At 35.4% G+C, this 18,906-nt stretch overlaps 2 protein-coding genes across 2 annotated transcripts; one reads left to right on the top strand and one right to left on the bottom strand.

The window, feature by feature from the left end:
* Nucleotides 1–780: 780 nt before the first annotated feature.
* Nucleotides 781–2,971, bottom strand: LOC140449421 (heat shock protein 70 A1-like). Its single transcript, XM_072542585.1, has one exon. It carries the CDS (start codon nt 2,854–2,856, stop codon nt 913–915), a length of 1,944 nt encoding a protein of 647 aa, XP_072398686.1. The 5' UTR covers nt 2,857–2,971; the 3' UTR covers nt 781–912.
* A 5,320-nt stretch (nt 2,972–8,291) lies between these two features.
* On the top strand, nt 8,292–10,505 carry LOC140449420 (heat shock protein 70 A1-like). The gene has a single exon (XM_072542584.1). It carries the CDS (start codon nt 8,408–8,410, stop codon nt 10,358–10,360), a length of 1,953 nt encoding a protein of 650 aa, XP_072398685.1. The 5' UTR covers nt 8,292–8,407; the 3' UTR covers nt 10,361–10,505.
* The last annotated feature ends 8,401 nt before the right edge of the window (nt 10,506–18,906 follow it).

Here is an 18,906-nt window from a genome sequence, read left to right as displayed (position 1 = left end):
ACTTGTAAAGTAATCCAATAATAATAGAATTGTGAAATAAATATGCAAATAATTGAATATGCTGATCCTGGCGGCACACACAACATACAAGTGTTAGTAATATATAAACATCCGAATTATTGTTCGACAAAAGACGTATATGAAAGTATGTTCAACAAAAGCACCAAAAGCAGTTTAGAACACCAGTCAAAATTCGCCATCAAGACAATAAACTTGATCAAACAATTCAAATGATGTAAGAACTAGCTAATGAATTAAAACGTTTAACAGCAGAACTTAAAGAGATAAAGGACGAACAAAAAGAGCACTAAAGAGAACGAAAGAGGAAAGTAAGAAGGTTAAATGAGAGGAGATTTCCCCTGGAGTTCGAAGAGAAAAGAAAATCAAATAAAGTGTAATATAAGGTTTATACATTTATCCCAACGATAGGAATATAATCAATAAAGTAATTATACAAAATAAAAGTAAACTAAAGCACAAGATGCCACAAAATAAGTAACAACAAGAAAAGAAGAATTAACGATACAAAAAAAAAGAAAAAAAAAACAAAAATGGATAAGAGTTTAAATATTTAACAAATTGATTAGATGAAGATAAAACCTGGCCAGTCAAACATCTCATCCTACTGATCTAGAATTACACTTTAATATTACATAAAATTTTAACATAGGTGGATCCTAGAGAAAAATTAATAGACAATCAGGTCGTAAGAAAGACCGAAATCAAAACATGCTATCTTGAAAGGAACTAATTAAATCAAATAAAACACGCAAGTTATAAAATAAACAATGTTTTATTTTTGTAATATACAAAATAAATAATTTATTTACAAAACAATTCTATTTACAAATATAAACAATAAATCAGTCTTTTTACAAGGAATATACAAATCATTATAACGAACTAGAAATATTAATCAACTTCTTCTACTGTGGGACCACTTTGTCTTCCACCAAATCCTCCGTATTGTTGTCCACAACCACCAGGCATTTCACTACTGTGCTGATTGTTATTTTGACTTCCTTGGTACAATTTGGTCATGATGGGACTGCATACTCTTGTCAATTCTTTCTGTCTGTCTTCGTATTCTTCTTTGTCAGCTAAAGTGTTGCTATCCAACCATTTTAGACAGCTCTCACATTCTCTCTCGATTGCTGACTTGTCTTCAGATGATAATTTGTCTCCACAGTCCTGTATAGCTTGTTTTAGTTGGAAGACGTAGCCTTCAAGTTGGTTTCTTGCTGCTATTTTTTCTTTCTGTCGTTCGTCTTCTTCTTTATATTTTTCAGCTTCTGATAACATTCGGTCAATATCTTGTTGTGATAATCGCCCTTTGTCATTCTTTATGGTGATGTTGCGAGTATTACCAGAACTTGTATCTTTGGCAGACACGTTGAGTATACCATTGGCATCCAAATTGAAAGTAACTTCAATCTTTGGAACTCCACGAGGTGCAGGAGGAATACCATTTAGATCAAATGTTCCCAGACGATTGTTATCTTTTGTCATAGCTCTTTCACCTTCAAATACTTGAATAGTAACAGCTGGTTGGTTGTCAGCGTATGTTGTAAACGTCTGGGTTTGTTTACATGGAATTCTTGAATTTCTTGAAATTATGTTGGTCATCACTCCTCCTGCAGTCTCAATGCCCAATGATAATGGAGCTACATCAACCAGTAGGACATCTTGGATCTTCGAATCAGTTTCTCCACTTAATACTGCGGCTTGGACAGCAGCTCCATATGCTACTGCTTCATCTGGGTTGATTGAAAGATTCAATGGTTTGCCACTGAAGTAATTTTGAAGAAGTTGTTGGATTTTGGGAATACGTGTGGAACCACCAACCAGAACAATGTCGTGGATTTGTCCTTTGTCTAATTTGGCATCATTCAGCGCTTTCTCAACAGGTAGTAGTGTTCCTCTGAAGAGATCTGAACATAATTCTTCAAATCTCGCTCTGCTAATTTTAGTATAGAAGTCGATACCCTCGAAAAGAGCGTCTATTTCGATAGTGGCTTCGGAACTAGATGACAAAGTGCGCTTGGCTCTTTCTGCAGCTGTTCTTAACCGTCGAAGGGCTCTTGGATTATTTTTCAGATCTTTCTTGAATTTTCTTTTGAATTCATCAGCAAAATGATTGACTAACCTGTTATCGAAGTCTTCACCACCAAGATGAGTGTCACCAGCTGTGGATTTTACTTCAAACAATGAGCCCTCGTCGATCGTCAAAATGGAAACATCAAAGGTACCTCCACCCAAGTCGAAGATAAGTACATTTTTTTCACCTTTCAGATTTTTGTCAAGACCATAAGCTAAGGCTGCTGCTGTTGGTTCATTAATGATTCTCAAAACGTTGAGACCAGCGATGGCACCTGCATCTTTAGTGGCTTGTCTCTGGGAATCGTTAAAGTAGGCTGGAACTGTGATAACGGCATCTCTAACACTTGTTCCCAGATAAGCTTCTGCAGTTTCTTTCATTTTGGTAAGAACCATCGAACTAATTTCTTCTGGAGCAAATATTTTTCGTTCACCTTTATAATCAACTTGAATTTTTGGCTTGCTACAGTCGTTGACAACTTTAAATGGCCAGTGTTGAATATCTTGCTGGATTTTTGGATCGTCAAACTTTCTGCCGATGAGACGTTTGGCATCAAAAACTGTGTTACTAGGATTCATCGCCACTTGATTCTTCGCAGCGTCCCCCAAGAGACGCTCTGTATCTGTGAAAGCAACATAGCTGGGTGTTGTTCTGTTGCCTTGGTCGTTGGCGATGATTTCCACTTTTCCATGCTGCCAGACACCCACGCAGGAATACGTGGTGCCCAAATCGATACCAATTGCTGGAACTTTAACCATTGTCTTGATGTGTTTCACACAATAATACTTTTAATTCACAAAACTTTCAAAAACTTTGTTAAATAATTCGCTTGACTACTTTGATATCACTTGTTTACTCGTCGTCGTATTTGAATACTCTGATAATGCCGCCGTACCGATTCGCTTTTATAGAAACGGTAAAATCGACGCGAATATTCCCGAATGTTCTTCGAATGTTTTCGTCCGCAATTATTTTTTCCGCTGGATGTTGATGATTGAGACAGTATTTTCTAGAATGGGCGGACACAATTGCACGCAAGTCGTGAAAGATTAAAAATATACTCAAAACAATAATTTATTTTAAACATACAAATGTTAAACAAAAAACGAGTTGGTGTAAAAATATTAAAAAATTATTATTAGTAATATTTAATATTCAGTTATTATACCCACAATTTTAAGTTTTCTTCTTTGTTTTCTTATTGTCCTATCTTTTACACTATATTTAAATTATATATAGGGTAAAATAATTATTTAAAAATAATTATTAATTATTAAAATAATTAAACTCTATAATTTTTGTGTAATAAAAAGTAGTGAGTAGTCATAAAATGAGTTTATGGGTAATAATAAATTATTAATATCAAAACTAGCCTTCATTATACAATAAAAAAAAAAACTAGCCTTTTGGTAAATCGCTAGGTAGCAGGATTTTATTTTTCATGTTCCCTGGTTATAGTTCTTCGCTTGTTATTATCCGATATTTCTCTTCTTCTTTTTCCGTCAGATCGGTGCACGATTGCCTGTCTAGCTAGGTTTATTTGATATTTCCTTAGCTTATGGCCAATCCATTTCTATTTTTTTCTTTTAAGTGTGTAACTGTTAGCTTTCCTTGTTTTCTTCTCCTTCATAGTTCCGAATTCAATATTTTCTCAGGACAATATACTTTACCATTTTTTAAAGTGATCTATGTATTAACAAATATTTGCAATTTTTTGTAGTTGTCTCTTCATTTTTTTAAATATCTGAGCCATACAGGAGAATACTCTTAATGGAACTGTTGAATTTTCTATTTATTTTTGAAAATTAAAGGCAAATATCGAGCACAATTTTAATAATCAAATCTTGCCCAAGTACGTTCGCTTTCTACAGCATCATCAGGGGCATTTCGTCAAATTTGGGCTATCCAGCAAGCGCAGAATGTAATAAACATGAAATTAAACATAAATTGTACATAACACTACACTAAAACAAGGACAAATAGTTTAAAATTATTTAAAAAGGTTCTACGCTACATTCTTGTCGGCAACAGGAGAGAGATTCTCTCTCACAGTTGGTGAATTTTGGGCTACCGGTTTCAAGGCTTACAATATTTGCCCTTCATCCGGTGCCAGTACGTAATATTTATATATATTAAAAACTAAAAGCTAAAACAGCGTAAAGCAAGCAATAAACAACTGAAACACAATAAATGACACTAAATAATAGCAAATTGAGTGAGCAGCTATAACATTAATTGAGAGAGGCTCACTCTTCTAACTGGAAGAAGTTGATATAAAAAACACACTCCAACAGAAAATATACGAAAACTTTGATAAATTAGATACTAAAACCTACGAGATAAACCAATAATGGGAAATATTAAAAAACTGCCTCCTCGTTCCATGCAAAGAGATATTAAAAGAACCGATAGGAAAGAGAGACAACTGGATGACCGATGAAATACTCGACAGGATGGATCAAAGAAGACAAGCCAAGAACAACGACAGTCACAATTACAAAATCATTAACAATGAAATCAGAAAAATGATAAGAGAGGCAAAACAAACTTACTATAAGGAAAAATGTAAATAGATAGAAGATCTTCAGAACAAATACGACAACAACTCTTTTAGATAAAAATTGAAATACTATGATAACGACTGACGAAAAGCTAAAACGATGGAAATAATATATGAAAGAGCTCTTCGACGACGAAAGAGGAAACCTACAAGACATATCTTTTGAGGACAGAGAAACAAATATAGAAATTACAAAGGAAGAAATATGTATGCACTAAAGAACGCCAGAAACGGAAAAAGCCAAGGGCCAGATCAACTGCCTATTGATATCCTTAAAATAATAGAAAATTACTACATGGATGATTAGTACAATGGTTGACTCTCCCAAAAAAGAAAAATGCTACAGAATGCACTGTCCACCGCACCATAAGCCTGATATTACACATACTTAAAATGTTTTTAAAAATCATCCATAAACGCATTTACCAAATACTTGATATGAATATTGAAGAAACCCAATTTGGATTCCGTAGAGGCGTAGGTAAATACCCGTGAAGCTCTTGGAGGAGGAAGGTTCTTGGGTCAGATTAGCTTTTTAGCCAAGTAAAGAAAACCTTGTCTTTTTTGAAAAAATATTTTTTTTTGGTTTTCGGTACAGACTGTTTATGACTTATTTTAAAAATTTGCGACTCTCAGATGAACGATGTTGCTAAAACATTTTATAGTGAAGAAGTTACGTGACCAGCGGAAGGTTCTAGTAGTTTTAAAAAGATCAAGAACGATCTAATCGAGAATGGAGACAACATAACGACAGTCAAATTCCAGTCAGCAGACGAGTACTTATGAAAATAATCAGGGAAATGTCCCGTAAAATTGATGAAACTTCTAGTCAAACCAATGAGAAATTAGAAATTTCTAGAAATTGTAATTAGAAATTCATAAATGTTTACAGTAAAGTCGAGGAATGAATTAAAAAAAGTAAAAAGGTTTTCTGGATCAAAATCGAAAGATCAAAACATAAATATGTAAAATTTATTTCTCATTACAATCAATTGTGGTTAAGTTCCATATAATAATGCCAAAACAAAACAATTACAGATTCTTCTATAGTATTTATATAAGCAGTATTCATACTTTTAATTCAATTAAGTCGTGATAAAATCCACAATTAGTACCACGTTTTAGTATACAGCTGTGTGATGATTTGAAACCATCAGTTTTGATTTTTGTATTCTGAAAACATAGTCGGCAATTGATTTTTGGCGTAAGTTGGCATTTTTTGCAAATCTACTATAGTTTTGAAATTACCTGCTCTTAAAGTATCTTGATAAACTTTTAGATTATTAAGCTTCTGTAGGTAGGTATTTTCTTTTAGAAGTTAGGTATTTTCTGTAAATACTGTATACTATAAATATAAATGTAAATCAAGGTTCTGAAACTACACTGACCGTTAAAAAGGTGGACCCCCTATAAACTTCCAGAAATAAAAATTCATTTATGCACTGTTTTATAGAAGTTTTATGCACTATTTTATATTGTATACTTAACATCTTTTTATTTTTAATACAAAAAATGGTCATTACTGCTTGATTCTTTAGCATAATTTATTTAATTAGAAGGCTACAAAAGAAAATAGTGTAATATCGAAACGAATTACAAACAACAAAAATTAAGGGTGAACTTGAACAACATTGTCTTATATCGGTGTAATGTAAACATAGCAAGGGAATAAAGAAGGAAAAAATAAGGGGTAGTTAGCCTAGAAAAGAGTAATAATTATTTAAGCAAATTAATAAAGAATAAATTCGACACAGTTTAACGTATAGGTACATTTCAAATTAATAACAAAAAATAACAATTGACCTAGTTAACACAAGCCTGAATGCTACGAATTGTTAAACAAGTGATAAGAATTGAGCTGACTAAGAAGTTTTACATGGCGTGATCCAGTTTAATACATGGAATAGATGGCATAATCAGCGAAAACGTAGAAACAAATCTCCACTTCGGACGTGACAAAAGAATCTAAGGTACGAGTTGGCAATAGATAAAAACAAACAGAAGTTGGTCAAACGGGTAGTAAGGTGCTGGCGACCGAGCCAGGCGGTAGTAGCGTTCTGGCAACCGGAGCCAGAGGGTATCCGGCCGCATCCGGTGCAAGTGGTACCTCAGCAGTCAACGAGGCAAGCGTTAGCTAAATCATCGTGATATTCGTGTGCGACGGAAGGTAGAGATTCAAAAATACGAATTTTTCGTCTCGCTCAGTACCGCCATAACGTACAGTGAATTCCAGCGTTCATCCAGACTATTCCAGAGTTCCAGTTTGGACTACAAGGCGCATTCATTAGCTAGGGCCTAAGTACGCTAAGGTAACAACAATGTTTACTAACCATTTTGGGAACAATTAATAGTAGGCTGTCCGCCTTTTAAATTCCCTTAGTAAAATCTCTTCTCGTCTCCCTTCGCAAACAATAATAACCACTAATAGCTCATTGTACGTTTGTGTAGTAGATGTAAAATTACCATTTGTTAATTATACAGTAAGTTGAAAGTGGCTTGTTTTATTTTACCGTTAGATAGAGACAAGAAGGGAACACATTTTTGCTTGTACATCTTCCTGGCTTCTAACGCAAGCCCATAGCCTCTCACTCTTTGCAGGACCTGAGACCGAGAAGTCCTTAATCCCCTTCCTCCCAAAATCTCCCTACCCTCTTGTAAATCCGCGAGGGCGAAATCACGACCTATTCGAACTAGTGGACCAGTATGCCTCAAATTCGCTCGGACAGCTAAATCTCCTTTAAACACAGGGGATATTTCAGTGGTGACAGTGCTAAGCTCTTAATCCCTTAGCTCTCAATCTTAGATTTATTACAGATTCAATCGTATTTTATTAGATCGGGTATTATACCCTATAACCGTTTGCATATGATTTAGGAGGAAAAGGAACAAATTTTAAATAAAAACATGCTTTTTCACGAAGCTTCTTCTTCTTTCTGGCTGGCCTGTTTGACTTCTAACCCTACGAAGAAGTTTATCCCAATGATGTTCGATGATATTCAGATAAGGCTCTAGGTTGGCCATTCTAGAGTATTAATTCCTATTTCCCCTTAAGTAATTTGTTACGATTGTTAACTCATATTCATTTAATTGATATTTGTTATTATCATGCATAGCGTCAAAACTGTCTCAATAAATAAACCAAATGGAAATATACTGCGTGTACTGCTCGAATTTTTATTTTTGGCAATTTATAGGTTGGCCACTTTTTTGTCGTTCAGTGTACCTTCATGTAGCATTGTTAAGCTAAATATTATGTTTTTATGGAATTAAACCACAATTATTGGTTGTGATTGTGATGAAAATCACATTTTTAATTAACTATTTGAAACCAAATTTTTTCTTCATTTGGATATATTGATATTTCTGCAAGTCTGCATATAATATATATCTGTTCTGATAGTTTAGTCTGCTAATATATTCATTTATGATATTTTGTTTATTTCATATTTTTCTCAATATATTAACTTTTGTTTACAAGTTAACCAACTTCTTAGTGCAGTTCGTACGCTCCTCTTCTAGACTCTCAGGGTTTTATGAATTGAATTTTCGAGAAAACTCCACAACACTCGGGAACGTTCGGGTCGATTTTACGGTTTATATAAAAGCGAAACGTTTCGGCGGCATTTCAGAGTATTCAAATACTGCAACAAGTAAACAAGTTGTATTAACGTAGTCAAGTGAATTATTTGACAAAGTTTTTGAAAGTTTTGTGAATTAAAAGTATTATTGTGTGAAATTACATCAAGAAAATGGTTAAAGTTCCAGCAATTGGTATCGATTTGGGCACCACGTATTCTTGCGTGGGTGTCTGGCAGCATGGAAAAGTTGAAATCATCGCCAACGACCAAGGCAACAGAACAACACCCAGCTATGTTGCTTTCACAGATACAGAGCGTCTCTTGGGGGACGCTGCGAAGAATCAAGTGGCGATGAATCCTAGTAACACAGTTTTTGATGCCAAACGTCTTATCGGCAGAAAGTTTGACGATCCAAAAATCCAACAAGATATCCAACACTGGCCATTTAAAGTTGTCAATGACTGTAGCAAACCGAAGATTCAAGTTGGCTATAAAGGTGAACGAAAAATATTTGCTCCAGAAGAAATCAGTTCCATGGTTCTTACCAAAATGAAAGAAACTGCGGAAGCTTATCTGGGAACTAGTGTTAGAGATGCAGTTATCACAGTTCCAGCCTACTTTAACGATTCCCAGAGACAAGCCACTAAAGATGCAGGTGCCATCGCTGGTCTCAACGTTTTCAGAATAATTAATGAACCAACAGCAGCAGCCTTAGCTTATGGTCTTGACAAAAATCTGAAAGGTGAAAAGAATGTTCTAATATTCGACTTGGGTGGAGGTACCTTTGATGTTTCCATTTTGACCATCGATGAGGGCTCATTGTTTGAAGTTAGATCCACAGCTGGTGATACTCATCTTGGTGGTGAAGACTTCGATAACAGGTTAGTCAATCATTTTGCTGATGAATTCAAAAGAAAATTCAAGAAAGATCTGAAAAATAACCCAAGAGCCCTTCGACGTTTAAGAACAGCTGCAGAAAGAGCCAAGCGTACTTTGTCATCCAGTTCCGAAGCCACTATCGAAATAGACGCTCTTTTCGAGGGTATCGACTTCTATACTAAAATTAGCAGAGCGAGATTTGAAGAATTATGTTCAGATCTCTTCAGAGGAACACTACAACCTGTTGAAAAAGCCCTGAATGATGCCAAATTAGACAAAGGACAAATCCACGATATTGTTCTGGTTGGAGGTTCTACACGTATTCCCAAAATCCAACAACTTCTTCAAAATTACTTCAGTGGCAAACCATTGAATCTTTCCATCAACCCAGATGAAGCAGTAGCATATGGAGCTGCTGTCCAAGCCGCAGTATTAAGTGGGGAAACTGATTCGAAGATCCAAGATGTCCTACTGGTTGATGTAGCTCCTTTATCATTGGGTATAGAAACTGCAGGAGGAATTATGACCAACATAATTTCAAGAAATTCAAGAATTCCATGTAAACAAACTCAGATGTTTACAACATACGCTGACAACCAACCAGCTGTTACTGTTCAAGTATTTGAAGGTGAAAGAGCTATGACAAAAGATAACAACCGTCTGGGAACATTTGATCTAACTAGCATTCCTCCTGCGCCTCGTGGAGTTCCAAAGATTGAAGTTACTTTCGACCTAAATGCCAATGGTATACTCAACGTTTCCGCCAAAGATACTAGTTCTGGTAATACACGCAACATCACTATAAAGAATGATAAAGGACGATTGTCACAACAAGAAATTGACCGAATGTTATCAGAAGCTGAAAAGTATAAAGAAGAAGACGAACGACAGAAAGAGAAAATAGCAGCAAGAAACCAACTTGAAGGCTACGTCTTCCAACTAAAACAAGCTGTACAGGAATGCGGAGACAAATTATCATCTGAAGACAAGTCTGCAATCGAGAGAGAATGTGAAAGCTGTCTAAAATGGTTAGATAGCAACATTTTAGCTGACAAAGAAGAATACGAAGACAAACAGAAAGAATTGACAAAAGTATGCAGTCCTATCATGACCAAAGTGTATCAAGGAAGTCAAAATAATAATCAAAATAATAATGGCATGCCAGGCAGCTGTGGACAACAATATGGTGGATTTGGTGGAAGACAAAGTGGTCCCACAGGGCCTACGATAGAAGAAGTTGATTAATATTTCTAGTTTAAATTTAAAATGTTATTCTTGGTATTGTTTATAAAAGACTGATTTGTTGTTTAGGTTTGTAAATATAAAATTGTTTTGTAAATAAATTATTTATTTTGTATATTACATAAATAAAACATTGTTTATTTTAAAATTTCTGATTTTTTTTTGGTGTTTTTCAAAGTTACATACAAAAAGAAAAAGATAGGAGGATAAACGATTGTAACTGTGAAGTAATAATAAAATAAGTAAAAGAAATTTTGATTGATGCATCAAAGAAAACATGTGCTCTAGTCACAGTGTCACTAACTTCGCTGTAGTTTCAGCCGATTAGAGATCGATTGATACACTAAAGGAAAGTGGTGTTGTGTGATAAAAATATTACAATGAAAGCTTACTGCTATAAGCTCTGCTCGATGTCTGTGAAAGGGATTGCTATTGGTATAGCCCAAAATAAAAACTTTTAGAAAAATGTAATTAAGGAAACAGACACATAGGGATAAAAGCAAGGAGCATGATGATGTTGAACATCCAAGGAAGCAGTCAAAAAGACGATAGATACTTTCGTGATATTTTAGATTTGGATGAATGTTAGATCATGATATAACAATACCTTAACGATCACGAAAACTGCTAATAAATGTGCAAACTCTTTTCTTGCACCTCGTATATATTTAAAATTGATTCAGGTAATCGTCGGCGCTAGAAGGTCAATGCAATTCATATAATATAACATAGACTGCAAAAAATAGCGGAAATCAATGATTTTGTCCAGAAATAAAAGTGACGTATCCATTTGCAGATAATTAAATTTCAATTTAATACAGCTTTATGAAACCCTACATACTATGCCATGTGCTCAAGCATGCGCCACGCCATCATCAACCGCGAAGTCTCACTGTCAACAAGAAATCATTAAATGGATTAAGTTTGGAAAGCGATGTTGTCGGCTTTCGTAGAAAGATGTGAAAGTTACCCTTTGTATTTTTTATTAAAATTGTAAACATGTGAATGAATATGGGACAAAATAAGTGAAATGTAATTGAAAATGTATAGCTAGGTTGAAGGGTCTATTAGACCCATGTATTAATTGCTAATTTTCCACGTGCCATTTAACTTTTTTTAGGTAGTGATATTTATATTATTATTAATATTGTTTTCAATGTTTTTTATTCATTAAGATAAAGGATATTCAAATTTTTATCAGATTATTTTGTCTTATTTTTGGCAGTCTTCCTTCTGAAAGAATTTACTGGTGTCCACCGAAGTCTCTGTGTTTTTAACACTTTTAAGTTTGCTTCTCCATAAAAATCTTTCAATTCTTTATTAGATCATACCATTCATGTCAGTTTTATATATTTGTTGCCATCAGCCTAATGAGCCATATGCTGAAGCTGTTTTTAAAACTCCTGTTTACCGGAAATGTGAGGAACAAATTGAGCCCAATCAGTTTGGATTTGTGAACGCCGTTGGTATGAGGGAAGCTTTATTAGCGTACAGGTATTGTTTCAGAAATGTAGAGATGTCAGCTGTGATGTTTTTGCATGCCTGATTGACTATAAGAAGGCTTTCGATAGAGTCAGGCATGAACAAATGATGGAAGTGCTGAAGTGGACAGGGATTGACGAAAGAGACCTAAAAATAATAGCTAACCTGTATTGGAATCAATCAGCGGTGCTCCGAATAAATGGAGAATATACATATAAGGTCAAAATCTTAAGGAAATTGAGACAGGGGTGCATAATTTTGCCACTGATATTCAATATAATCTTAATTATAGTCCAGATGAAAACGATACCAACGAGGATGAGCTCATTTTAACAGTTACAGTGGAAAACAATAAATCAAGGAAACGAGTGAAACGTGTTCAAGATTAGAAGCAACTTAAAAGACAGGAACAAAAACATAAAGGCGAGGAATATAAAACTAAAAAGGGGAAGGTAAAGAAAGCTAAGTCAGCATGCCACTGTAAGCAAAAGTGTTATGATAAAATTGATAATGCTCAACGACAGAATATATTTTCGCGATTTTACCAATTAAGTAGCCACGCTCAAGTTCAAGTATTAGCGGAAAGTGTGGAAGAAAAACTTAAAGACAGGCAAAGACTGTCACCAGAGAAAATGGAAAGCGGGGATCTTTTTCTAAGAAACATTTTTTAAAATGAAATCGAACAGAAGTTTGACAAAGCATCTACTTAAGCACCTATGATATTTCTATTAAAACGATAAGAGTGATTATAGAGAAAAACAGTGCCCATGGTGGGGTATGTCCACCAGATGGAAGAGGAATGCATAAAAACTAAGCCAAAATTGCTGAACAGTTGGAAGATATTGTTTGCGATCACATACGAGGTTTTCCAGCATATATCATCCACTATTCCAGTGAAAAATTTTCTAGGCATTATCTTAGCCCCAATTTGAATATTTCAAGTATGTATAGACTTTATACTGAAAACTATAAAGAAATGAAAATTGCTTCGTTCAAAGAATTTCAGTACAGAAAAATATTTAACAGAAAAATTTAATGCAAATGCAAATGATACATGTGCGAAGTGTGATCGATTAAATATTCGCCTTAAGTCATATTATATTCAAACAAACCTTATCGAAAATGCTGTACACAAAAAGATTGCAAGAGAACAAGATTTAAATAACCAAGTGAAAATGTCTCAAAGCTGCTATGAAAATAAGAAGAAAAATAAAGAAAGAAGTAAATTAGATCCAAGTTATGTGACTGTTTCATTTGATTTGGAAAAATATTTGCCGACACCCTAATTGAGAAATGGTGTATCGTTTTACAAAAGACAATTGTGGGTCTACAATCTAACTCTTTATAAAACAGATCATAATGGAAATGGAGGGAATTGTTTTTATGGATCGAAACTATGGAACGAAAGTTTGTTTTGGATATTTATTCAAAAGACATTAAAACTCTTAATTTCTACAGCGATTCATGTTCTGGGCAGAATATAGAAACGTTTATGTTGCTACAATGTTCCGCAGGATTTTAAAGGAGCTACCAGATACAAACTCATTATTTGAGATAAACCACTACTTTACATGCATCCATTGAAAAAGCTAAAAAAAAATTGTAATGGAAATCGAGGTGCCACATGACTGGACAAATTTTATTAAAGCAATTTACAGAAAAAACAAACTTTTTAAATTATGGAGATGTCCTAAAAAAAAAAGATTTAGTGCACAGAAAAACAAAATGAAGGAAGGGATTTGGTACCGTGAATGCAAATCAAACAAATAAAGTTTCAAAAAAATCTTCCTTTATCAGTTTTTGTATAAAACTGACTTTAGTGATGGTGATTTTAAAAAAGTGGATCTCTGAAGAGGATCCATGCGAAATCGAGATAATCTTACATGTTTTGAGCAGGTAAAACTTTTAAACCTTGAGCAACTACCAATAGCCAACCACAACAGTTAAATCGTTCCTCAACATTAGATGTCGATGACTATCCTGCTTTAGAGGAAGAAATACAGTACAACTACAAATATTTTGTTTTTACAGGAAGCTGTTTTTTTTTAAATACTTAAATAAACGAATTTTGGAAAATACATATTTCATTCCAGGAGCAATCTCTAAATTCAAACTAACTAAAACATTTGCCAACACACTATTTAGTAATAAAAAATACTACTTTTATTTACTTGAAATTTCGTTATTAGTAATCAAAAATCTGTATCTGTATCTGTATGAGCATTCTGTATCGGAAGTCTATCCAGCTATGAACAACTGCAGGATAGACTCCCGATACAGAATGCTCATACATAATGTTACAAACATGCTCTCGGCATGGCCCAGGTAACGGTTGCATTGCATCTCTAATACCCTTCCAGAAGCTTCTCCGTGTATCGAGTGCGAGAGAGAATAACCGGTCACGTAGGCGAATTAGAGGTGGGACAACGCCAGAATATTCTCGAACCTAGTAACTGTAGTATATATAGGTAACAATGTTAGAAGTAGAGTTAGTTGATAAGAGAGTACCGAACTGTAAACTTATAAATAAATATATGTATATAAATTCGAACCGCTCGTTTTATTTAATCACGCTACAGTGGTGTCACGGTGTGAGGATAATTGATTTATTTAAAAATAAATTCAGCAGCGACTTTTGAAAAAGACTTTTGAACATTTTAAAAAAAGTACGCGTGCCTGACCAAAGATGCTGCTAGTACAACTCTCAGTAAAACAGTTGCGTGAGCAGCTAGAAGAACGCGATGAAGATTGCAGCGGGTCCAAGAAGATCCTCCAAGAACGACTGAAGAATGTTCTTAACAAGAATGGAGATGACCCAAAGACATTCCATTTTCAGTCAGCAGAAGAAGCAGTTTTAATGAAGATCGAAGAGAGTTTCAGAAAAAATGATAAGAAATTTGAAAACGTCTCTCAAATGATAGAAGAATCTTCTAAAAGAGATGATAATAAATTAGAGAATGTTCCCAAAAGATTCGATGAAACATTCGAAAATGTATTTAGAAGATTCGACGAGACTTCACAAATAATTAAAGAAATATGTATTCAAAACAATGAGAAATTTGAACAAGTCTCAAGAACATTCGATAAAGTAGAAGAGAAGATCAAACAATTAGAGACCATGATAAGTAACACAAAAGTGCTACCACCAGTTAATACGGTAGCCTTAGATCCGGTAGTAAAAGAAGAATCACCGAGAGACGAAATGACAGATCATATGAGATTCAAATTGCCACCATTTGATGGAAAGTCCTCTTGATCCATATACCTTAGACAATTTGAAGCTATTGCGACAGCCAATCATTGGACAGAACAAGAAAAAGCTGTTTCCTTGACTGCTGCTTTACGAGGTGATGCTGCGGATATCCTAAGATCAATTCCTAAGGGTCAAGAAAAATGTTACCAGACCTTGTTCACTCGACTAGATAAACGTTACGGAGATGCCCATCTACAACCAGTCTACAAAGTACAAATAAGACGTAGAATCCAACGAGCAAGTGAGAGTTTGCAAGAATTTGAAGCAAATATTGCTCGTATAGCGCTGTTGGCCTATCCAGAGGCACCAGACAACATTTTGGAAGAAATCGCTGTAGATGCCTTCGTCAATGGGTTAAGAGACAGTGAACTACAGAAAGCTTTACGACTAGCAAGACCGAAAGTTTTAGATGAAGCGCTCGGTATTGCCTTGGAACATGAAACAGCTAGTCAAGTTTCACGGAGCTATCGAGTACGAACCTCTGAAGAGAGCGACGAACAAAACGAGAAACGTCTGGAGGAAATCGTACGGAAAGTAGTTCGCAACATGATGCCGAAGAGACACGAAACCAGATGTTCGAATGATGGCGACGTAGGTAACATTCGCCGTAAATTGCAAGAAAATAATACAACAGTCAGAAAGCTAGAACAAATGGAACACAGGGCTGGAAAGAGTCATTCAAATGATGATGCTCAGTCAAGACGGGCATACAGTGCAAATCGTAATCATTGTCTTGAATTAGAAGAACGACTTTGCCCCGTGAGACGAACCGCCGTCATTAATGATCAATGGCAGCCTCAACAGCTACAAGACGCTCAAGCAGATGATCCATGTATAAAAAGAGTATTGGATTGGATGCGTCGAAGTGGAAGACCTTCTTGGCAAGACATTAGTGCATGTAGTCCAGAAGTCAAGTGTTACTGGAGCCAATGGAATTGCCTAGTGCTGAAAGATGATCTTCTGTATAGAACCTTTGAGAACGATGATGGTACAGAAACTAAGCTTCAGTTGATTGTACCTAAAAGTAAAGTGTCAGAAGTTTTACGTCAGTTGCATGACGGTTCATCAGGTGGACACTTTGGTATTACGAAGACTCTGCAAAAGGTTCGAGAACGGTTCTATTGGGTGAACTGTAAAGATGATGTAAGAAGATGGTGCCGGAAATGTGAACTGTGTGCAACCAGTAATGGTCCAGTTGGTAAAAAGAGCGCACCCATGAAACAGTACAATGTTGGTAGTCCTATGGAAAGAGTAGCAATCGACATTGCAGGTCCACTTCCAGAGACGAATGATGGAAATAAATATGATTCTCGATGCAAGAGTGAAAGCTATGAAGTAGGTGATCTTGTTTGGCTTTATAATCCACAACGTCGTCGAGGCTTGTCTCCCAAACTGCAAAGACAATGGGAAGGTCCGTATGAAATTAAAAAGAAAATAAATGACGTAATATACCGAATTAAGAAGTTGCCGAAAGGTAAACCAAAAGTAGTTCACATAAATCGTCTTGCACCATATGCTGGTTCAAATAAAACAAAAGAAGCACGTACCCTTCAACATAAGATCAAAGATGACCGGCGACCAAGCTTTAATGAATTTATGTCAAATTACGCAGAGAGAAAGAGTGCTAGATTCGGCGTGACCACAGAAGTTCAGCAGGATCTTTTTAGTGTTCCGCATAACGTCTCTCTAGCCCACTGTGTTGCCCAAGATCTTGAGATGACTAAAGGAATCTCATCCGTATTTTATAAGAAATTCGGTCGTTTGGACGAGTTAAAAAATCAGCAGCCTAAAGTTGTAAGAGTACTGAGATTAGAAGATGGTCCTCGATCTTTGCTGTATATGGTGACCAGGAAGTCGTATACAGACAGGGCAAGCTACGAGGATATATGGCGTGCTCTAACTAATTTGAAGAAAATTGTGTGCAATTACGACATCAAGAATTTGGCCTTACCCAAGATAGGCCATGCACTAGATAATCTGGATTGGAAGATTGTCAGAAGCTTGCTTGAAGTAATCTTCCGAGAAACCGGCGTACGAATTACTGTGTGTTGCATTAACCCGATGAGATCGTATCCTTCAAAGTCAGTAGACTGTTATTTCTTTCTAAAGGGTTCATGCAGAGCTAGAGAGTCCTGTAGATTCCGCCATCCTGTACCTACATATAGAGTTGCTGATCGGGACGATCAGATTTAAGAGGGGAGCAGTGTTACAAACATGCTCTCGGCATGGCCCAGGTAACGGTTGCATTGCATCTCTAATACCCTTCCAGAAGCTTCTCCGTGTATCGAGTGCGAGAGAGAATAACCGGTCACGTAGGCGAATTAGAGGTGGGACAACGCCAGAATATTCTCGAACCTAGTAACTGTAGTATATATAGGTAACAATGTTAGAAGTAGAGTTAGTTGATAAGAGAGTACCGAACTGTAAACTTATAAATAAATATATGTATATAAATTCGAACCGCTCGTTTTATTTAATCACGCTACAATAATATTTACAAGAAAGCTACAATGAAAATACAAATTGATGCGAAAACCAAAGCTATACCAATTAACAGAAGAGTTCGCCAGGGAGATGTTATCTCACCAAAGCTATTCACACTTGGACTTGAAGACGTGTTCAAAGACATTAACTGGACAGATAAGGGAGTAAATGTTAATGGAAGAAAACTGAGTCATTTAAGATACGCTGATGACATTGTAATATTCGCTTCAAGTTTCGAAGAACTACAGACCATGATAAAGCAACTATTTCAAGCTTCGGAAAAAGTAGGTCTTAAGATGAACTTGGAAAAACAAAAATAATGACAAATACACCTACCTGGGACAGATAATGAAACTTAACAAAGAAAATCAAACTGCCGAAATTACCAGAATAATAAGGTTAGCGTGGGCAGGATTTGGAAAACTGAGTTGGATCTTGAAAAGCACTAAAATAGAATAGTATTTGAAAACCAGAATTTACGATCAGTGAATCCTCCCTACACTCACGTATGGTTCACAGACGTGGACACTCACCAAGTCCAATATGGATAAAATAGTAAAAGCACAAAGAGCGATAGAAAGATCAATGCTCGGGGTGAGACTTATAGACAAACAAACAAATGGATTAGAAGCAAAACCAAAGTAAAAGACGCAGGAGAACATGCTGCCAAATTAAAATGTAGCTTCGCAGGACACAATGCTCGACTGAAGGATAAGAGATGGAACCACGAAATACAATAGTGGAGGCCATGGTTAGGAAAGAGAAGCAGAGGAAGACCACAAATGAGATGGCTGATGACATTAAGAAGATCGGAGGACACAACTGGAAGCGAGTGGCGAAAATAGAAAACACTGGATTGATTTGGGGGAAGGCCTATGTCCAAATTTGGATTACTTAAGGCTGAAGAAGAAGAAGACGAATCAAAAATCTATTTTACCTAAATTTAAAACTGACATTTTACTTTTCCTGAAACTTATATTGATTATTACTCAAAACAACGAAAATAGAGTTTGGCCCTTTTGGTAGCTATTCAGATTCAGAATTATTTCCAAAAGTATTAACTATAGGTATAGGAAACCAATATACTATTTGAAAGACAACTGAATTCTCTTTTTTTGTTAAAATTATAAAATACAAGATGTTTTATTTAAAATTAATGTCTTGGTTTGACTATGGTTTGAAGTTTAAGGAAATGGCCTATCATTTGTGAACACCATGTATTTAGAAATTCGATTTCGATGCAAATTCCTGAAAAAACCTTACCTATTTTTTGTGTGCAAAAGTTTTGAAGACATTACATTTGTAAATGGATCTCTCTATCTGTCAAAAT

Source organism: Diabrotica undecimpunctata, chromosome 9 (genome assembly GCF_040954645.1).
Source record: "Diabrotica undecimpunctata isolate CICGRU chromosome 9, icDiaUnde3, whole genome shotgun sequence".
Lineage (NCBI taxonomy): Eukaryota > Metazoa > Arthropoda > Insecta > Coleoptera > Chrysomelidae > Diabrotica > Diabrotica undecimpunctata.
Note: the sequence above shows the minus strand (reverse complement) of the source record. Positions and strands in the feature narration are given on the sequence as shown.

What these genes read in the sequence shown, in the direction of transcription:
- LOC140449420 (XM_072542584.1), top strand. Translation starts at nt 8,408, where the DNA reads ATGGTTAAAGTTCCAGCAATTGGTATCGATTTGGGCACCACGTATTCT.
- LOC140449421 (XM_072542585.1), bottom strand. Translation starts at nt 2,856, where the DNA reads ATGGTTAAAGTTCCAGCAATTGGTATCGATTTGGGCACCACGTATTCC.